This window comes from Gymnogyps californianus, chromosome 3 (assembly GCF_018139145.2).
Source record: "Gymnogyps californianus isolate 813 chromosome 3, ASM1813914v2, whole genome shotgun sequence".
In the NCBI taxonomy this organism is placed as follows: domain Eukaryota; kingdom Metazoa; phylum Chordata; class Aves; order Accipitriformes; family Cathartidae; genus Gymnogyps; species Gymnogyps californianus.
In genome coordinates this window covers 90,984,069-91,002,627 of record NC_059473.1, presented here as the reverse complement: position 1 = coordinate 91,002,627, position 18,559 = coordinate 90,984,069, and the positions used below count along the sequence as shown (strand labels likewise).

The 18,559-nt window shown below is 39.1% G+C and overlaps 1 protein-coding gene across 4 annotated transcripts in view; it reads left to right on the top strand.

Annotated features, from left to right (window-relative positions):
- Positions 1-14,307, top strand: part of TTK (TTK protein kinase) — a 57,980-nt gene extending 43,673 nt beyond the window's left edge. For all 4 annotated transcript variants that reach the window (XM_050894993.1, XM_050894990.1, XM_050894992.1 and 1 more), the window contains 9 exons: positions 861-953; positions 7,368-7,525; positions 7,616-7,767; positions 9,040-9,164; positions 9,483-9,563; positions 11,553-11,729; positions 12,441-12,531; positions 12,766-12,863; positions 14,056-14,307. In XM_050894993.1, the coding sequence (XP_050750950.1) occupies positions 861-953; positions 7,368-7,525; positions 7,616-7,767; positions 9,040-9,164; positions 9,483-9,563; positions 11,553-11,729; positions 12,441-12,531; positions 12,766-12,863; positions 14,056-14,145 (1,065 nt within the window). In that variant the 3' untranslated portion in view covers positions 14,146-14,307. The remainder of the gene's footprint in view (positions 1-860; positions 954-7,367; positions 7,526-7,615; positions 7,768-9,039; positions 9,165-9,482; positions 9,564-11,552; positions 11,730-12,440; positions 12,532-12,765; positions 12,864-14,055) is intronic.
- Positions 14,308-18,559: the final 4,252 nt, after the last annotated feature.

Below are 18,559 nucleotides of genomic sequence, written 5' to 3'. Positions count from 1 at the left end.
AATCCTGAAGCCTTTATGTCTGAAATCTAAGCCTTTTCAAATTCTACTTCATGACAGAGGCAAGAAGTAGAGCCACTATTTTTGTTCTGCTGTGCTTTTATAGTGGTACTACCCACTACAGTGGAGTACCCATAAAGAGAAGCAGTGTGTGTTAAAAATCATAAGAGTATGAGGGAGGTAAAAGAATGATGAGTTACATTCCTTCTCCATTTTGTTAGATTTCACAAATTTTGATGCATTCGTAGTGGCCTGAAATAATGTAAAAATGGATTACCTTAGATGGATTGCACATTCAGGTGAATCTTCCCAATTGTAGATAGAATTGGGGGATAGGTTTAAGCTTCCTACCAGAGGATTAATATTTAAAATTTGTGGCTCTTCTACAGCTTGGTGTAGCAGGTATGGGCAATACAGGCCATTTCAGCTTCACAGCACTGAAGTCTGCAAGCTAGTATCTAGCTTCAAATAAAATAGAGCTGTACTCAAATCACCTACTAAGTTACGTGCTGACTGAAAGTCTCTTAGATAATCTAGTTTCCAACATTTTCTGTTAAGAGGGAGGTGTCTCTAAGGCTTCTCAGATCATTAAAGAACACCCTTTTCTTGATTTCCAGTGTGAAGAGCATTGATACCTTTTGTAAGAGTTCAATGATGTTACATGTTGAGTGATGATCATCATACAAATACTTTTCTATGGGGATCTTTAGCTTTCAAGAGAAGCGTATTTAAAGTTAGCTTTACTACACCGTCTCTGTTCAGAAAGACCAAGACAACTTAAAGCGTATTAATAAAAAGTAGAGCTCTACCAAGTTCTGCTCCATGTATACTAATAGTTATTTTCTCTTTCTGTATGTACACAGGTTCCAGCTTCTATACCTTCACATGAATGTCTTGCCATCAACGGAAGAGTTTATACAGTATTAAAGCAAATAGGTAGTGGAGGCTCAAGTAAGGTAAGTTGTATGTTGTATTGTAAACATACATGTTGAAGTCATCTAATAAGGAGTGCCTAGTACTAACACGTACAAAATGTTTGAGTGACCCCGAGAATCTAGAAATCTTGTTTTAATGCTATGCTTAGACTTTATCCCTCACGGATGCAGAAGAAACATAGCGCACAGATTAGATTTGGTACAATGCTGTTTTATCTGAGTCTTCAGCCTGCAATAATAACTGAATTAACGTATTATGAAAATAATGCTTCAATTATTACAGGATGCTAAGCACAGTAGTGTTCATTTTAGTGGAGAAATAAAGTAAAAACAGTGGGTAGATAAAGGAGGAGTATGGAAGTAAAGAATAAACAGTGAACGGAAACTCTGAACAGATGTGGTCGGAACACTGAACAGAAGCTACAGAAATAGGAAAAAGTGATCACCCAACTCTCATGAGCATCTACAAATCTCACTTAAATCAGTAAACAATGGTGAGAGCCCACTTCCTTTTTGCTTTCTGCATGAAGGCCTGAAGGTAGATTGTGTATGCTCTTGAAGATAATTTCTATGGTGGAGTGAGTATTAATTCCTAATAAAATCAGCTCTTCTGTTACAAGAGGTGTGCTGTAGTATTACTGTACATCTTAATTTGCGAGACTGTTGTTTAGGGCAGTGTCATTACATTGTTGGGAAATACGTGGCTTGTAAGGTTGATTGAAAGTTCCTGAAGTGGAGAGACCATTCCTTATTACTTCTGTAACTTGTGTGAGAAGTTGAGTGTAAGTATGACTGAAGTGGTGAGTGAGCTGCTTTTTATAAGGAAATCTGGGGTCATAGGAGCTTGGGAAACAGTTGTGGCAAAATTTCTTGTTCAGAAGATAAAGAATTATAACAAACAACATAAGCAGTTTTGTGTGAGTTAGATTTCTTCTGTCTGCTTTCTTCTGTCTCCCACACCTCTGCTTCACCTGTGTGCTTCTCTCTGTGAAGACTGTATTACTAGTCACAGGGACAGCCTAAGAATTTCTGTAAGGGAAATTTGATACATGCACGCATTGGTTAATCCTTAGTAACAGCCTATGTAGTACTTAGTCTGCAGCATATGGAAAGTGAAATGGTTACTTTTAATCTGAGGCATGCAGTGAAATATAAATTGGATACTTAAATAGAAATGCTATCATTTAATTTAAAACTCTTTTTTTAAGTATCGTTTTGACTTGCCAAAAATTGTCCAGAAAGCTTAGTTAGAGCTAGTTTTAGAACTGAGTATCTCTAATCTATCCTTAAGTTCAGTCCACTAAATCCTCTGGTGTTTTGTTTTCAATGCATGGATTTTCCTGAACTGGCTTTAAGTGCCTGAGATGGTACTTAAGATTGACCTTGGTTTATGGCTTTTCATTTTTTTAATTAAAAATACTTGGTAGTTTTCATTTCATCAGTAGCTTAATTGGATGGAATATGCTCAAGCTCTCATGTTGCAATTACCATGCTCACTTAAATAGGCTTTCTCCTCTGCAAAACGGAGGAGTGCAGAGGTGCCATCTTAGTGACAATATTGTCAACAGCGTGTATATTGGTTTTCAGGTATCTTACAATCCAGTAAATAGTCATGGAAAATAACACTAAATTTTGTTCAAAAATCCCCATATGTCTAGATTTCAAAATTTTAAACAATTTATTTAATCATATTTAGGCTTGGCTTATATTTATGACCCTTTGTGCCTACTTTTTATTTTGGTTTCATGTTTGCATATGCAGGAACTGACAGAACCGAAGTGGTACTGAGCAATTGAGCTGTGTGCATCCTAGTGATAGAGGAAACAGTCTGGGTGTGTCATAAGAGATGGGAAATTGGTTTTAAATGTTGTAATATCTTAGAATAATAGAATAGTTTGGGTTGGAAGGAACATTAAACAATGTCATGTAGTCCACCCCCCTGCCATAGGCAGGGACATCTTCCACTAGATCAGGTTGCTCGGAGTCCTGTCCAGCCTGACCTTGAATGTTTCCAGGGATGGGGCATCCACAACTTCTCTGGGTAACCTGTTCCAGTGCTCACCACCCTCATTGTAGAAAATTTCTTCCTTATATCTAGTCTGAATCTACCCTCTTTTAGTTTAAAACCATTGCCCCTTGTCCTATTGCAACAGGCCCTACTAAAAAGTCTGTCCCCATCTTTCTTATAAGGCCCCTTTAAGTACTGAAAGGCCGCAATAAGGTCTCCCCGGAGCCTTTTCTTCTCCAGGCTGAACAACCCCAGCTCTCTCAGCCTTTCTTCATGGGAAAGGTGCTCCAGCCCCCTGATCATCTTCATGGCCCTCCTCTGGACCCGCTTGAGCAGGTCCATGTCTTTCCTGTGCAGAGGACTCCAGAGCTGGATGCAGTGCTCCAGGTGGGGTCTCACCAGAGCAGAGGGGCAGAATCACCTCGCTTGACCTGCTGGCTGTGCTTCTTTTGATGCAGCCCAGGATACAGTGGCTTTTTTGGCTGTGAGTGCACATTGCTGGCTCATGTCTGGCTTTTCATCCACCAGTACCCCCAAGTCCTTCTCAGCAGGCCTGCTCTCAATCCCTTCATCCCGCAGCCTGTATTGGTACTGGGGATTGCCCCAACCCAGGTGCAGGACCTTGCACTTGGCCTTGTTGAACCTCATGAGGTTCACACAGGCCCACTTCTCGAGCTTGTCCAGGTCCCTGTGGATGGCATCCCATCCCTCAGGCGTGTCAACTGCACCACTCAGCTCGGTGTCATCTGCAAACTTGCTGAGGGTGCACTCGATCCCACTGTCTGTCATTGGTGATGATACTAAACAGTACTGGTCCTAATATGGACCCCTGCGGGGACACCACCTGTCACCGATCTCCATGTGGACATTGAGCCATTGACCACTACGCTCTGGATGCGACCATCCAACCAATTCCTCACCCACCAAACAGCCCACCCATCAAATCCATCTCTCTCCAATTTAGAGAGAAGGATGTTGTGGGGAACCGTGTCAAAGGCCTTACGGAAGTCCAGATAGCTGACATCAGTAGCTCTTCCCTTGTCCGCTGCTGTAGTCACTCCATCCTAGAAGGCCACTGGGTTGGTCGGGCAGGACTTGCCCTTAGTGAAGCCATGCTGGCTGTCTCGAATCACCTCCCTGTCCTCCATGTGCCTTAGCATAGCTTCTAGGAGGATCTGTTCCATGATCCTCCCAGGCACAGAGGTGAGGCTGACAGGTCGGCAGTTCCCAGGGTCCTCCTTTCTACCCTTCTTAAAAATGGGTGCAAGGTTTCCCTTTTTCCGGTCACCAGGGACTTCACCTGACTGCCATGACTGTTCAAACATCACAGAGAGTGGCTTGGCGACTACATCAGCCAATTCCCTCAGGACTCTGGGAGGCGTCTTGTCAGGTCCCATAGACTTATGTATGTTCAGGTTCCTGAGGTGGTCACAAACCTGATCTTCTCTGACAGTGGGAGGGGCTTTGCCCTCCCAGTCCCTGTCTTGCGGTCCATCCACTCGAGAGGTGTGGGAAGAGAGGTTGCCAGTGAAGACTGAGGCAAAAAAGTTGTTAAGAATCTTACATGATTCTGTTGATCCAGAGAGTAATAAATTGAAAAGAATAACAGAATAGAATATTTTAGTTGGAAGGGACCTACAATGATCATCTAGTCCAACTGCCTGACCACTTCAGGGCTCACTAAATGTTAAAGCATGTAACTAAGGGCATTGTCCAAATGCCTCTTAAACACTGACAGGCTTGGGGCACTGACCACCTCTCTAGGAAGCCTGTTCCAGTGTTTGACCACCCTGTAAAGAAATGCTTCCTAATGTCAAGTCTGAGCCTCCCCTGACATAGCTATCACACGCCCTATCACTGGATACCAGGGAGAAGAGATCAGCACCTCCCTTTCCACTTCCCCTCCTCAGGAAGCTGTAGAGAGCAATGAGGTCACCCCTCAGCCTCCTTTTCTCCAAACTAGACAAGCCCAAAGTCCTTAGCTGCTCCTCATAGGACATTCCTTCCAGCCCTTTCACCAGCTTTGTTGCCCTCCTCTGGACGCATTCAGGGACTTTCACATCCTTCTTAAATTGTGGGGCCCAAAACTGCACACAGTACTTCGGGTGAGGCTGTACCAATGCTAAATACAGTGGGATAATCACCTCTTTTGTCCCTCTGGTTATGCTGTGTTTGATGCACCCCAGGGTGTGGTTTGCCCTCTTGGCTGCCAGGGCACACTGCTGACTCACATTGAGCCTGCTGTTGACCAGCACCCCCAGATCCCTTTCTGCAGGGCTGCTCTCCAGCCACTCTGCTCCCAATTTATACTTGTGCCTGGTGTTACTCCGTCCCAGGTGCAGAATCTGTCATTTGGACTTGTTAAATTTCATGCTGTTGATGATTTCCCAGTGCTCCAATCTATCAGGATCCCTCCGCAAGGTCTTCTGTTCCTCAAGAGAGTCAACAGCACCTCCCAGTTTGGTATCAGCAGCAAACTTGCTTATGGTGCATTGAACTCCTGCATCCAGATCATTGATAAACATATTGAACAGAACTGGCCCTAGAATTGAGCCCTGAGGAACACCACTGGTGACTGGTCACCAGCCAGATGTAGCTCCATTTACTACAACGCTTTGAGCTCTGCCATGGAGCCAGTTCTTCACCCAGCACACTGTGAACCCATTCAGTCCACAGTTGGACAACTTGTCCAGAAGGGTGCTGTGAGGGACAGTATCAAAAGCCTTACTAAAATCCAGAAAAACTACATCCATTGCCTTCCCTTCATCCACTAGGTGGGTGACCCTGTCATAGAAGGATATCAAATTAGTTAAACAGGACTTTCCCTTTGAACCCATGTTGACTGTGCCTGATGATTGCATTGTCCTTTAAATGCCTTTCAATAGTAGCCAGTATGATCTTACCTGTAACTTTTCCAGGAACTGAGGTTAGGCTAACAGGTCTGTAGTTTCCTGGGTCTTCCCTCACGCCTTTCTTGTAAATTGGAATGACACTGGCTAGCTTCCAGTCAGCAGGGACCTCCAGGAAGAAAAGCTTCCTTTGTTGGCAGTGTACAGTCATAGAATGAGGTAGGATGGAAGGGGCCTCTGCATGTCACTTGGTCCAATGGTCTGCTTAAAGCAAGGCCAAAATAGAGCAGGTTGCTCGTGGTCTTTTGCAGTCAAGTTTTGAGTTTCACCGAGGATGGAGATTACACAGCCTCTCTGGACAACCTGTTCTCATGTTTTGACTACATGATGGTGAAAGAAATTTCCCAGTATATAACTGGAATTTTCCTTATTGTTAGCTATGCTTGTTGGCTCTCATACTTTTGGTTCAAGAGGAGCGTCGTCGTTTAACCCCAGTCAGCAGCCAAGCACCATGCAGCTGCTTCCTCACTGCCTGCCCCCCCCCCGGCTCCCAGTGGGCTGGGGAGGAGAATGGGGAAAGAAGGTAGAACTCATGGGTTGAGATAAGAACAGTTTAATAACTAAAGTAAAATATAATACTAACAATAATAATAATGAAATATAATAATAATGAAAAGGAATATAACAAAAAAGAAGAGGGAAAAAAAAGGAAAAAAACCCCCAAACCACACCCAGTGATGCACAATGCAATTGCTTACCACCTGCTGACTGATGCCAGAGCTGTGATCCACCACTCCCGGCTAACTCCCCCCTGTTTATATACTTGGCATGACATTCCATGGTATGGAACACCCCTTTGGCTAGTTCGGGTCAGCTGCCCTGGCTGTGCTCCCTCCCAGCTTCTTGCACACCTGCTTGCTGGCAGAGCATGGGAAACTGAAAAATCCTTGGCTTAAGATAAGTGCTGCTTAGCAACAACTAAAACATCAGAGTGTTATCAACATTATTCTCACACTAAATCCAAACCACAGCACTGTACCAGCTACTAAGAAGAGAATTAACTCTGTCCCAGCTGAAACCAGGACAAGGAGTCTGTCTTTTTCATACCTTCCCTTTAAACAGCTGAAAACAGTAATAAGATTCCCTGTAGCCTTCCCATCTTCAGACTGAATGGACTCAGTGCTCTCAGCCTCTTATGTGCCATGTGGTCTAACCTCCAAATCATCTTGGTGTGACAAAATGGATGTGCAGTGGCAGGTCAAACCCTTATCTCTGAGAGGTGTTATTTTGCATTCTTTGTCTTAAGAACACTTCAGACTTGTGACCAAATACACCTAGTGAAATATGATGTGATACCAAGATGGTTTCTGATAGAGGGCTGTTTCTGTTGTAACTGATGGCTTCTTTCTTAATTTTTCTTTATGCTGACTTATACAAACTTCTTTGTAAATTCAGTGTTGCTTTTTCCTTTTGAAAAAGTACACTTTTTTCTTTGAAATTCTGGCTGTGTTGAGGTGAAGGACCATAGTAAATCAGAACTACGATTGAATGAAGTTATTAATTGATACTGTTTTGCAGGTGTTTCAAGTACTGAATGAAAAGAAGCAGCTGTATGCTGTCAAATATGTGAATCTAGAGGAAGCTGATCAACAGACTGTTGAGAGCTATAAGAATGAAATTGCTCATTTGAGTAAACTGCAGCAACATAGTGATAAGATCATCCGCCTTTATGGCTAGTGAGTAAACACTAATTTTATTAAACCAGTATCTTTTTATATAAAGAAGTTGCCTGAAATTTTAACATAAGTATATTTATTTATTTTTAGTGAAATTACTGATCATCATATCTACATGGTAATGGAGTGTGGAAATATTGATCTCAATAGCTGGCTCAAAAAGAAAAAAAACATCGATCCATTGGAACGAAAGAGCTATTGGAAAAATATGCTGGAAGCTGTTCACACAATCCATGAATATGGTATTCTTAAGTAATTCTAGGTATTTGTATTGGTTATATGGCAGAGATAATATGAATGTGTTTAAATTTTGGAGGTGGTACTGCTCTTAGTTTTGGTGTAAGCCTAGTGATCTTCAAAGATGGGTGTTTACTGTATTGTGAAAAAAAAACTTCAGTGAAACGAAAGACAAGAGTAAATCTTAATGCAGATGTAGACTTTCTTTGCTAACTCAAAGGGATCTCCAAGTATCACCGTGTAATGCTTTCTGTTTCCTTGCAACAGCCAGAACATAATCTTTTCTGTATTAGACTACATTGTATGCTCCCAATACTACTTGTTCTCCATTAGACTCAAATTTCAGCCACTCATCCTCTCCAAAGAAGCTTTGACATTAATGACAGCTTTTACACACCTCTGTTGTAATTACTTTGACATAGCGTTTCAGCTTTTTGTCATAGTTCTTTAGACCTTCCTCTCATCTTTACCGATGTAATTGAAGTGCATGCATCTGTATTCTGTTTGGCTGTATAACATAAAGGAGAGAGCAGATTTGGATCCTTTTCCTATTTAAGAAAAGAGTGAGGAGACCTGTAGATATAGCAGAGAGCATCACCTCTTTACAGCACAAGACCGCTAGAACATTCAATAATACAGAAAGATGGTAAAACCTACTAAAACATAGGCTACATACTACATGATGTGTCCTTGAAACAAGCAATTTTGTGAAATATAAAGATGGATTGGTTGATTATATGGATAACCACCGAAATTCATAATAAATCATGTAAGCAGGGTTTGTGAGAGGTCAGTCATATGTAATCCTCAGTGAATGGTACCTTTGAGATTGGAAGGTAGAAAACATCAGACTAAGCAATATAATTCTTTTATTTTAAGTACCTGCTTAGCTGATTATTTAAGAGAAAGCTACAGGAGTGGACAGGCTGTTGAATTGCTCCAGAACAGCAATTTAGTATGGCAGTGTGCACACACAGCTAGAGGGCCTATCCCTAACTGAGAGAAACTATGCAACTCAAGTCTCTTGGAGCTATTTTGGGGTGCCTGCAGATTTGAATAAGTAATAATTCAAACTATAAAGTCATGCAAGTCTTAACTGTTTAAAAAGAAATGGAAACACTTTTATGAAATTTGCAAAGAATAATTTGGTTTTGGCCAGGTAAAGCTGATCTGCAGCTTCTCTCTGTGCAAGGGTTATGGGAATTAAGCAATAAAAAACCCGATAGTAGTAACTTGGATTGACTGAACCTGGATTGACTTTAAACTCTATTTTACAGGTATTATTCACAGTGATCTGAAACCAGCAAACTTTCTGATAGTTGATGGAATGTTAAAACTAATTGACTTTGGCATTGCAAATCAAATGCAGCCAGATGTGACAAGCATCATTAAAGATTCTCAGGTGAAATACTTCCAGAAAATTGATGTACACTTTTCTGTAAAGTGCTATAGTACTTGCTGCTGATGGTGATTAATGTACTAACTTCAATGAACACTGAAATTTTATACTGAATGGTTTTATATGTGTATATATAAATATTCATATATACAAGTTTTTACATGTTTTTATTGAACAGAATAACAGTGGCCTTCAGCTTAATAGAAACAAACTTTCAAGATGCTTTTCGGTGCTTTGAGACAAAAATCTAACTTTTTATCAAGTGAGTTAAATTAAGTGCATGCTTCACTTAAAGGAATAATTTTACATTTTTATGGCTAGGTTGGCACAATGAATTATATGCCACCTGAAGCAATAAAAGATATGTCTTCCTATGGAGAAAATGGGAAATCTCGATCTAAGGTAACATATGATCTTTTTTATCCTATTCCCTTCATGTTAAGAAGAAAATAATTCAGGCATATATCTTAAGCCTTAGTTTTCTCAATCTTCCACTAAAACTAGAACACAAGGAAATCCATTGTGCCATGATGATGGTGGGTAGAGATTGAAGGCTAAGTTTATTCCTCTCAGCTACCTAAAAGCGTTTTGCAGATGGCGTTTAGAAAAATGTAAGTGCTGAATTAATGAGTAAAATTGAAAGCAAAACAGATGCACAGACTTGGGCGTTGGAGGAGCTGATGATAATATAATGATAATATCTAAACTGATAATAAACGTAAAAATATTTTAAAATCCATTTTTATGGAGCAATGTAAACCAGTCTTCCACTACGTTATCAGTGTGAATGGCATTGAACAGCAATATAGAGTACAGTCAAATGCATGCAGCCTTTCACATATCAGAGGCTGTACTGATGACTAATGTTACAAAAGCCTTTTGAGCATCTTAAGGGTCCACCATGCTGTGCATCTCTGACAAGTCCTTCTTTGCACTGAAATCACTTCAGGCTAGAGCTTTCAGGGGGTGTTTCTGGGAGGATCTTCCACGGAGTCGAGTGAGAGAATCATCCCTCAGTCACTTCTTGGTTGCCTATTGTACTGCTTATGCTCTTTTGTTTTAGCTTTGTTCTGCCAAAAATTGGTGGAGCTCTTATGGTACTGCTAGCTGCTACACAGCTACATTTTAGTATTTTGCATAAATAACCCTGGCTTAGAAATTTTTTTCTGAAAGCAAGACAACTTGCTTTCTGATATAAACCATTTTTAGTATGTTTGCTTAAACAAGATATAATGATGCTTGTATCATTGTCATATTTTTGAGTTCTTTTAAGTGAGAGGCAGGTTTTGCAAGAAATGTGTGATACCTAATAAGGTCTTTTAAAAGATGATACAATTAAGTTTAGTATTTTAGGGGACACATGTATGAGTTCTGTGTATCCTATTAATTTTTCTATGCTACAGAGTACTGTGTACTGTAGAACTTTTTATAACTTCACCAGGGCAACAGAATGTGAATTATGAGGAAAGTACTGAAGGAAAGCAATTTCACATTGGCAGTCAAACTTCAGTTAAGGGGTACATAGTTTTGTGGAAAGGTATTAAAAAAAATCCATATTCATATGTATGTGCATATACACACTCAGACTGTGACTTTTTAACAGTTGAATGGAAGTATTACTATGTAATGAAACACAATCTTGTCTTTCTAAACACAGAAGAGAATGTTTTATAGATGGATTCCTTTTGTTAAGGATGATACTTTTTACCTCTTTTTACATTTTTAAAGATTGCATGCAAAGTACAGACTTTTTCTGGAGCTCAGCTCATCTAAGCAAAAATCTAACGATTGTGCTGGGACTCAGGCTCTCTGTGTGCCTCTCCCCACCTTCCTCCTCTCCCCCACTCCCCCAACCTTATGTGCTTTTCTTAAAGTGCTTCAGCTTCAACAGAAGTGGAAAGTCCTCCTGTAAGGAACAGCCCAGGTGTGGTGGTTGAAATCTGGATCTGAATCCTTTAAACTCAGAGGAACTGAGCTATGGCTTCCCACTTTGGGGACATCACTGTGATGTCTCACTGTTTTATGGATTGATTGAATTTAGTATGCTTTTATTTGTATTTACTCATAAATCCAAAATTAGAATTGTGCTGTTCAACTTGTTAAGGACTACCTTTAATTTTATTTTAAGTTAGTTGTTCAAGTAAGTTGATTTTCAAAGATAATTAATAAAAATAGCTTTCTTATGGAATATTAGTGAATGAAGCCACATCACTGTCTTAGTAGATAACGGCATGCTGTCTTGGTGATTTTGTGTGATAGTTATTAAGATCTGTTATCCAATGTAAAATAGATATTTCACTGTTAAGTGAAATGACTGTATGCTTATATGATAAATTGAAGGGACAGTTATTTAAGTGAGGAGTAATCTTAATTTTTTTGTTTTTGTATTAGATAAGTCCCAAAAGTGATGTGTGGTCCTTGGGATGCATTTTGTACTGTATGACATATGGAAGGACTCCATTTCAACATATAACAAATCCAATTAATAAACTGCATGCTATCGTTGATCCTAGTTATGAAATAGAATTTCCAGATATTGCTGAGAAGGATCTTCAAGACGTGCTAAAGGTAGCTGTCCCTTAAGATTAATTTTGATTCAAATAATGGTAATTTCTTAATTTAAAGCATATTTTCTTAAACTGAATGAGTTGTGCTTGAGAAACTTTTTTCACAAATAAATGCTCACTGCTACTTGTAGTAACAGGCCTTATTCCAAAAGAAGACTTAATGAAGCTAGAGCTACTTCGTATAGTTTCCATAGTAAGTCTGTTTTCAGCTTAGTAGCAAATAAACAAGTAAATACTTAAAGCAGTCTGGCTGAACAACCCAAAGTAAATGCAGTAGCTCTTGTACTTGCCATCCCTTTCCCTCACCCTGCATATTTGCCTGCTTTTGAAACTCGGTCTATGCTTTTACTCAAGCCCTAAGTGTGTTGCTCAGCAGGTAACAAACTGAAATCCAGAAATGCTTATCCCTGTAACTTTCAAATCTCAGTGTCATTCAGAATAAAAGGGTATTGTAGGGTATCTGGTCTTCACTTCTTCCGACACTGGTATTCTGTTTTACTCAAGCAACAAACTTTACTCTGAAGATAATTGCTAATGAAGGCAATTAGGTTAATCTGTTATTGTATTGTGAGTTGAGTCTTTCCGAGTATGTAGTCTGACAGTAAAAAGTTCTGACATGCGTCCACAGGGTCTTTTAAAGATCCTCACTGTTAATTCTTAGAAAAATTCTTTATAGGCAAAACATTCTTCCTCTTCTTTTTTTCATTTGCAGCGCTGTTTAATAAGAAATCCTAAACAAAGAATATCTGTTTCGGAGTTGCTGGTACATCCCTACGTTCAAATTCAAAGTCATTGTCAAACAGGTACATTTATTTTAAAATACATTTTTATTAAATAGTATTTATAATTCTGTTTAAGAAAATGAAATGCTTACTCTTATATGTACTTTCCACTTGCTGGTGTAACAATCTATTTTGTTTGCCTATGTATGTTTCAGAACAGACTTCAGTATTTTAATTCTTAAACCTCTTACAAACTGTACTGGTAACTTATACATAGTTGTATACAACCTTAGCATAATTATAAATTAACTGCAGGTGTTCCAAATGCAAAAGGAACAACAGAGGAGATGAAACGTATCCTTGGCCAGCTTGTTGGCTTGAATTCTCCCAACTCTATTTCTAGAGCTGCTAGGGTAAGTAAATTTTCTTTTCTATTTTGTATGGTAGTACATGTTCATGCAAACAAAGGTTAGAATGTTTGGTAGTGAAAGCTGAAATGATACATATATCAAAGCTTTAACCACAGCTGGAAAAACATTACACTGTAGTGCTTTTGTTTGCAAGCACGCAGAATCTGTCCACATCCTTCTGAATGGGAAGGATTGAAATGGTAAGCTTTCTCTTTCCTTTCCACCTCCCAGTACATCTGTATTGCTTTATTTCCAAATCCCCCACTGCCCCAGCATCTCCTCTCTAGAACAGTCCTTACTGTGCTGCTTTGCTTTTAAGCTGCCCGAAAACTGTAGTAGGTCTTCCAATTTAAGAACCATCATTATGGAGAAATGATCTAAATCGATCTGTCAAGTGTGCAAGCTTTTGGACTGCAACTGTTCTTACTTCCTGGAAGTTGCTGAACTGTTAATGCATTGTTCTGTGTAAATTAGTCCCTGTATGTTGAGGTATTATGATTCCAGCCTCTCAGTTTACTGCCTGAAAGAGAAGCTTGATAACTCTTCACCAACTCAGTTCTTTCCACCTGTCTCTCAGAAGAGGTGATGGTGGTCAAATATATAAGTTGAGATGGAATGCAAAGCTGCTTTCATGGGAAGGAAAGCAAATTCAGTATGCATAAAGTAAATCTAAAGATGTTTATTTACACTTACACAGCTAGTCATACTTGATTTTTTAAAATATGGCGGTGAACAAGAGATTATCCTTTTAACAATATTGTGATGTGGCTATGTTTGTGGCCACTGATTTTCCTATCTCATATAAAGCTTGTTCACCCTGAGCATGCAAATACCTCTCTTCTTCCATGCTGGTGTTTCCACATCAGAGACAATTAATGGATTAAACTTGATTTTAAATCTCAGTAATTAGTTTGTTCTCTGCCAACTTCTGAAGCTCTATACCTTTGCTCACGCTGCTAAGTCAGTGTATGTGTTTTCTCTTAGGCACTACATTGCATTACAACTGGTACAACTAGGCTGTCTTAAGTGTATCTTTATTTTCTGATTTGAGAGAGAAATTTTAGTATGGAGTTTGGAATATTTCGGTATGTGATGACTTATTTGAAATGGTAATGTTTGTTATAAAGATATAGTTTGAATCCATGTGCAATACAACTGTGATCACCTGAATACCTGTGTTTTTATTAACTTTCAGACTTTATATGAACAGTGCAACAGTGGTAAAAGTCTTGATGTATCAGCATTTGCAAAACTTGGGAGTCAAAAATCATGGACAACAAAATGATGTACTACTGTGCAGGATGCAACAGAGATGTCTGGTCTGTTCAAAAAATATTTTGTGCTGCTACCTTCTTTTAAAAGGACACTCAGCATAAAGTTCACATTTTTAAATGTTCTTTGTGTCTTCTGATAATGCTTGCAGATCATTAAAAAGAATTTAATTGAATGCTTTTCACTGTGGGCTGTTTCACTCTTTGCATGCCACTTGGATTGAACAATGAAAATTGCTAGGTGGTGATTATGGTCTTTGTTACTTGCAAAGCACTACAGTGTTTGGAGTACAAAAACTTGTATGAGAATCTTCAAGTTCTTTTATCCCCCTGAAGCCAAAACAAAAAAGTTCCTAAAATGCAAATTGGTGTACATGAAAAACATGCAAATATCTCTTGAAATATCTCCTATGACATGAACACAGAGTATTACGCTGTTCTGTCCTTTGCCAACAAATACCTTGTGTCCAGTTTTGATCATAACTGAGGAAATAAGCACTCTGTTTGTATAAATAATCAGTTACAATACTGGTAGATACATGTAAATGTCACCCAGTTTTTGAGCTGCTCCTGTGGTTAAGTGACATAGTGGAAGCATCAGTACTGTTCTGAAGTTATATGAATGAAATGGCTTTTGTTCTATTAAAAATGCTACTATAAATCCAATATGCTTTTCAAATTTCAAAATAATAGAAAACCCATCAAGATTCATGATGATCAGAAACCACTAATTTGAATTTTTAAAAGCATTAATACTAAGCACTCTTTAAAATGCACTGACTGTAGCAGGACTGTTTTTTACATGATTGTTAGTGGATTGATCAGGTTTTGTTTTAACTGAGTTACATTTCTGCTGCAAGTGTTTGAATTTTAAATATACTTAAATCATTGAAAGATGTTAAAATAATATCTAATAGTTTTAAAATGAAAAAAAATCTTGCCTTCAGTTTCATGACAGCTGCCATGCTGTCCTTGGATACCTTCTAAAATGTGGAGCTTGTCAGCTCTCTATCTTGTTCGAGCATTTTGAATTAGTCTGTTTTGCCTTTCCTTCATAATAGCCCTGCATATAAAGAGCCCAGCTTCATTATTAAAGTGGCTCTTTCCTTGTTTGTCTGCATAAATTAAGAGTAGGACATACTGGATCAGTGATGGAAAAAGTTGAAGGTCAGCACTAGGGAAGCTTTCCTTGACAATTTTTGCATGTTAGATTACTGAATACATGTTTTCTTAGCTTCAGAAGAGCACTGAAATATTTTAAAGTCTTTGTGATAGCTTTTGTGTATTGTGTTTGTTTGGATAACTCATATTGGGAAAAGATGTCATAATGTAATGCTTCACAAAGGCCTAAGTTGAGGGAGGTTTGTCTCATTGTAAGCATATATTTAAATATTCACTTTTTCCTCCCTTCTGAGTATTTTTTTTTCTTCAGATTGCCTGGATTCACAGGATTTAGTTTTTTCCTTTTTGATCTTGGAATGTTAGGTTTCACTGATGTCTTACTACCAGTTGATTTCTGTAGCTTTCATTTCTATGACTCTTGAAAGATTTAGAGGATCAAAAATCTGAGTGGCATGGTGCTACTGGTTGCCTGTTAACCTGAACCTGTAACGGTACTGTGAAATCTCCATAAAGCCTCTGAAGAAGGGAGGTGGTCTAGTTTAGACTGCCAGGTTTTATGACCTGACAGAAGTATGATTATGCATCCAAGCACTGGAGCGCAAATCAAGTGCCTGGAAATTCTTTTGCCTCTGGAGGTGCATGTTCATAGCACTTCTGTCATCTGTATGCTCAGATTATGTCATCAGGTCGATTAGGTCAGCTGTCTGTGGGGGGAAAACTGGTCATTTGTGCTGCTGGAGGCTTACTTAAGCCAACACATTTTGCTGCCTTGGGAAGATGCGGCTGGAGTCCAGAGGATTCTTACAAATTACTTTGAGCATCACGAAATACTGGGTAGTTGTGTTTGATGTTCCAAGGACGGTGGATGTTGTTCTTGAGAACTTTCAGTTTGACCCTATAAAAGGGGAATTCCCACTGCCTTTGCCATGTGTATTAACAGGGCTGAGATACCTTTATCTCCTCTTTGTCTAGGTAAGCTTATCTTACATCTATAGGAATAGGCATATTGTACTGCATGCTCTATTCTACTTTCCCTTAGTGTTTATGGGGGATCAGTCTTTACTGACAACTTCAGTTAAAGAAAATGTGTTACCTTTTATCCCTGGAAGGTGCAGCTATTTCTGCAGTGATCCAGATGCAGAGTGGCAGCTGTACTTTGCATCATTCTTCAGCTTGCAACATAACCTTTGTCCATGCTTGCACACTGAGCAGTAGTAGCTTTATTGGTATCACTCAGCGCTATCATAATGTCTTGATCTGAAGTTAATAGCAAAGAAAAGAGAGAGCAAGTTGTAAATACCTATCTCAACAGCAATATCGGAGGAAAGACTTTATTTCAATGTGTTCTTGCTATCTTTCCTGCCATTGATTTATCAGTTTTTTTGATGACTTTATAGCCCTATAAGAACTGAAGAATGAGAGAATAGCACACACTTTGATCTCAAATGATACATGAAACTTAGAAGTATTGTATTTTTTCCCAAACTTTAGTAGCTTTGATCTTTAAATGAGGTTTTCAGAGCTTGCTAATATAATAAAAGCACGCCTTGATAGGTGGGGAACTTTGTTCTTAATTCTTTCATATTCAAAGTAGCAAAACAATTCTTCAAAGAATTAATTTTAAAAATGATTGCTGATTAATAATAACTTTAAAAGTTCTTTAATGAAGAATAGTATTTCTGCAATTGTATCAGGCTGTTGATAAAACTAATGTCTGTGTTTCAAAACTCTTAAGCCCTTACCACCTTCATATGCCAGTTAGGACTATCCTGCTGTGACAGAGTAAGAGTGCTTGTAAAAGAGCATTAATTATTCTGGGGTGTGGTGTTCCTGTGTCTGTTCAACACCTGCCCTCCTTTGTTTCAGGTTAGCAGTGATTCTCTGGGTTACACAGGGAGAATTGCTCCTGATACCAGCCCTTCTCCCATCAGCCTGGTCTGGGAGGAGGGCCAAAGCAGGGGGCAGAGAAGGCGTGCTCACCCCAGTGATGGGGCACACGCAGGAACAGCACATCTCCCTTGTAAAGGCAAACTTGGAATGATAAACTTAACTTTGTTGTTGATCTGATTGTTATTACATGAAACAGATTGTGGAGTCTCAATTAGTCAGCTCCCCCCCTGTCCCTGCAGATATCCCATATTGCTAGGGGAAAAAAGTTAAAGACTTGTTCCCTGTAATGGTGCTGTTCTTTCTGATTTTTTTTTTTAATCCCAGACTTTCATACTCCTGCAGAAGTTCAGTGGTATTTCAAGCATAATGAGTATATATGCTAATTGTACTCCGCTTGTCTGTTATATAAATGTTAAAGTTAAAGCTACTGAAGAAAAAATGTTAATGTTCTGCACCTTTCATATTCTGGACAGTTTGGGAGACTACTTCTGCCGTGGGAGCTGAAACACTATCTCTAGTTTTCTTGGGGGGGGGGAAGTATCAGCTTCGTCACAGGAAAACTTGTGAAGAAAATCTTTACTCTGCAGAAACATCTTTTCATGAAGAGTTATTATTGAAATGTCTCCCAACTACTTGTCTAGATTACAGATCTTGAAATATTTCTGCATAATTATTCTAATGTTATAATTGTTAACTTTCACTGTCTTGCTTCTCTGGTTAGTGTTGAATATGCAGAGAAGCAGTGCTATATGCCTTATGTTTTTTCTGTTGTAGTGTACGGTTTATCAGTCCTTTGTCTCATTCCATGACTGCTAAAGAACCCACAGGAAATATAGCTGGTATGAGAGGGAGCTTATGAAAGAGGACTGAGGCTGATGAGAGGTAGTGGGTTGTTATTAGTCATCCCTTTTAAATAAAAATTTTCCATTGGAAATGGGTAATTGATTTATACTCCTTTCCTGCCTCAATAACATGCTACAAGATGTCTACCTACCTTGGCAGCTGCCACTTACCGGCCCTCAGTCTATTCGTATTGGTTTTTTGCTTTACAGAGAACCATCTCCCTTTTCAGATTCTGCTGGGATCTTAAAAGTGTGTGTGAAGTACAGAATAGCTATGCATGAGTAGCTTTAAAGGACAGAAAACACCAGTCTTAAATGTTGGGTAACAGAGGCTGCTGCTTGAAGCTTTCTCAAGATTACAAAATGCCCATCGTGCATTACGGTCACCCTCAAGGCCACAGTTCAGGACAGTGTGTATGTGTAAAATGGGGAGAGAAGATGGCTGACTAAACCAGAGTGTGTCTGTTTATAATCACTGTTACTGGATACATGTATAGTATAATGCTGTATCAGCTAATATTGAGATAGCACAACTGCATGAAGAGTAGAAAGATAAATGAGAACACTCCGGTAA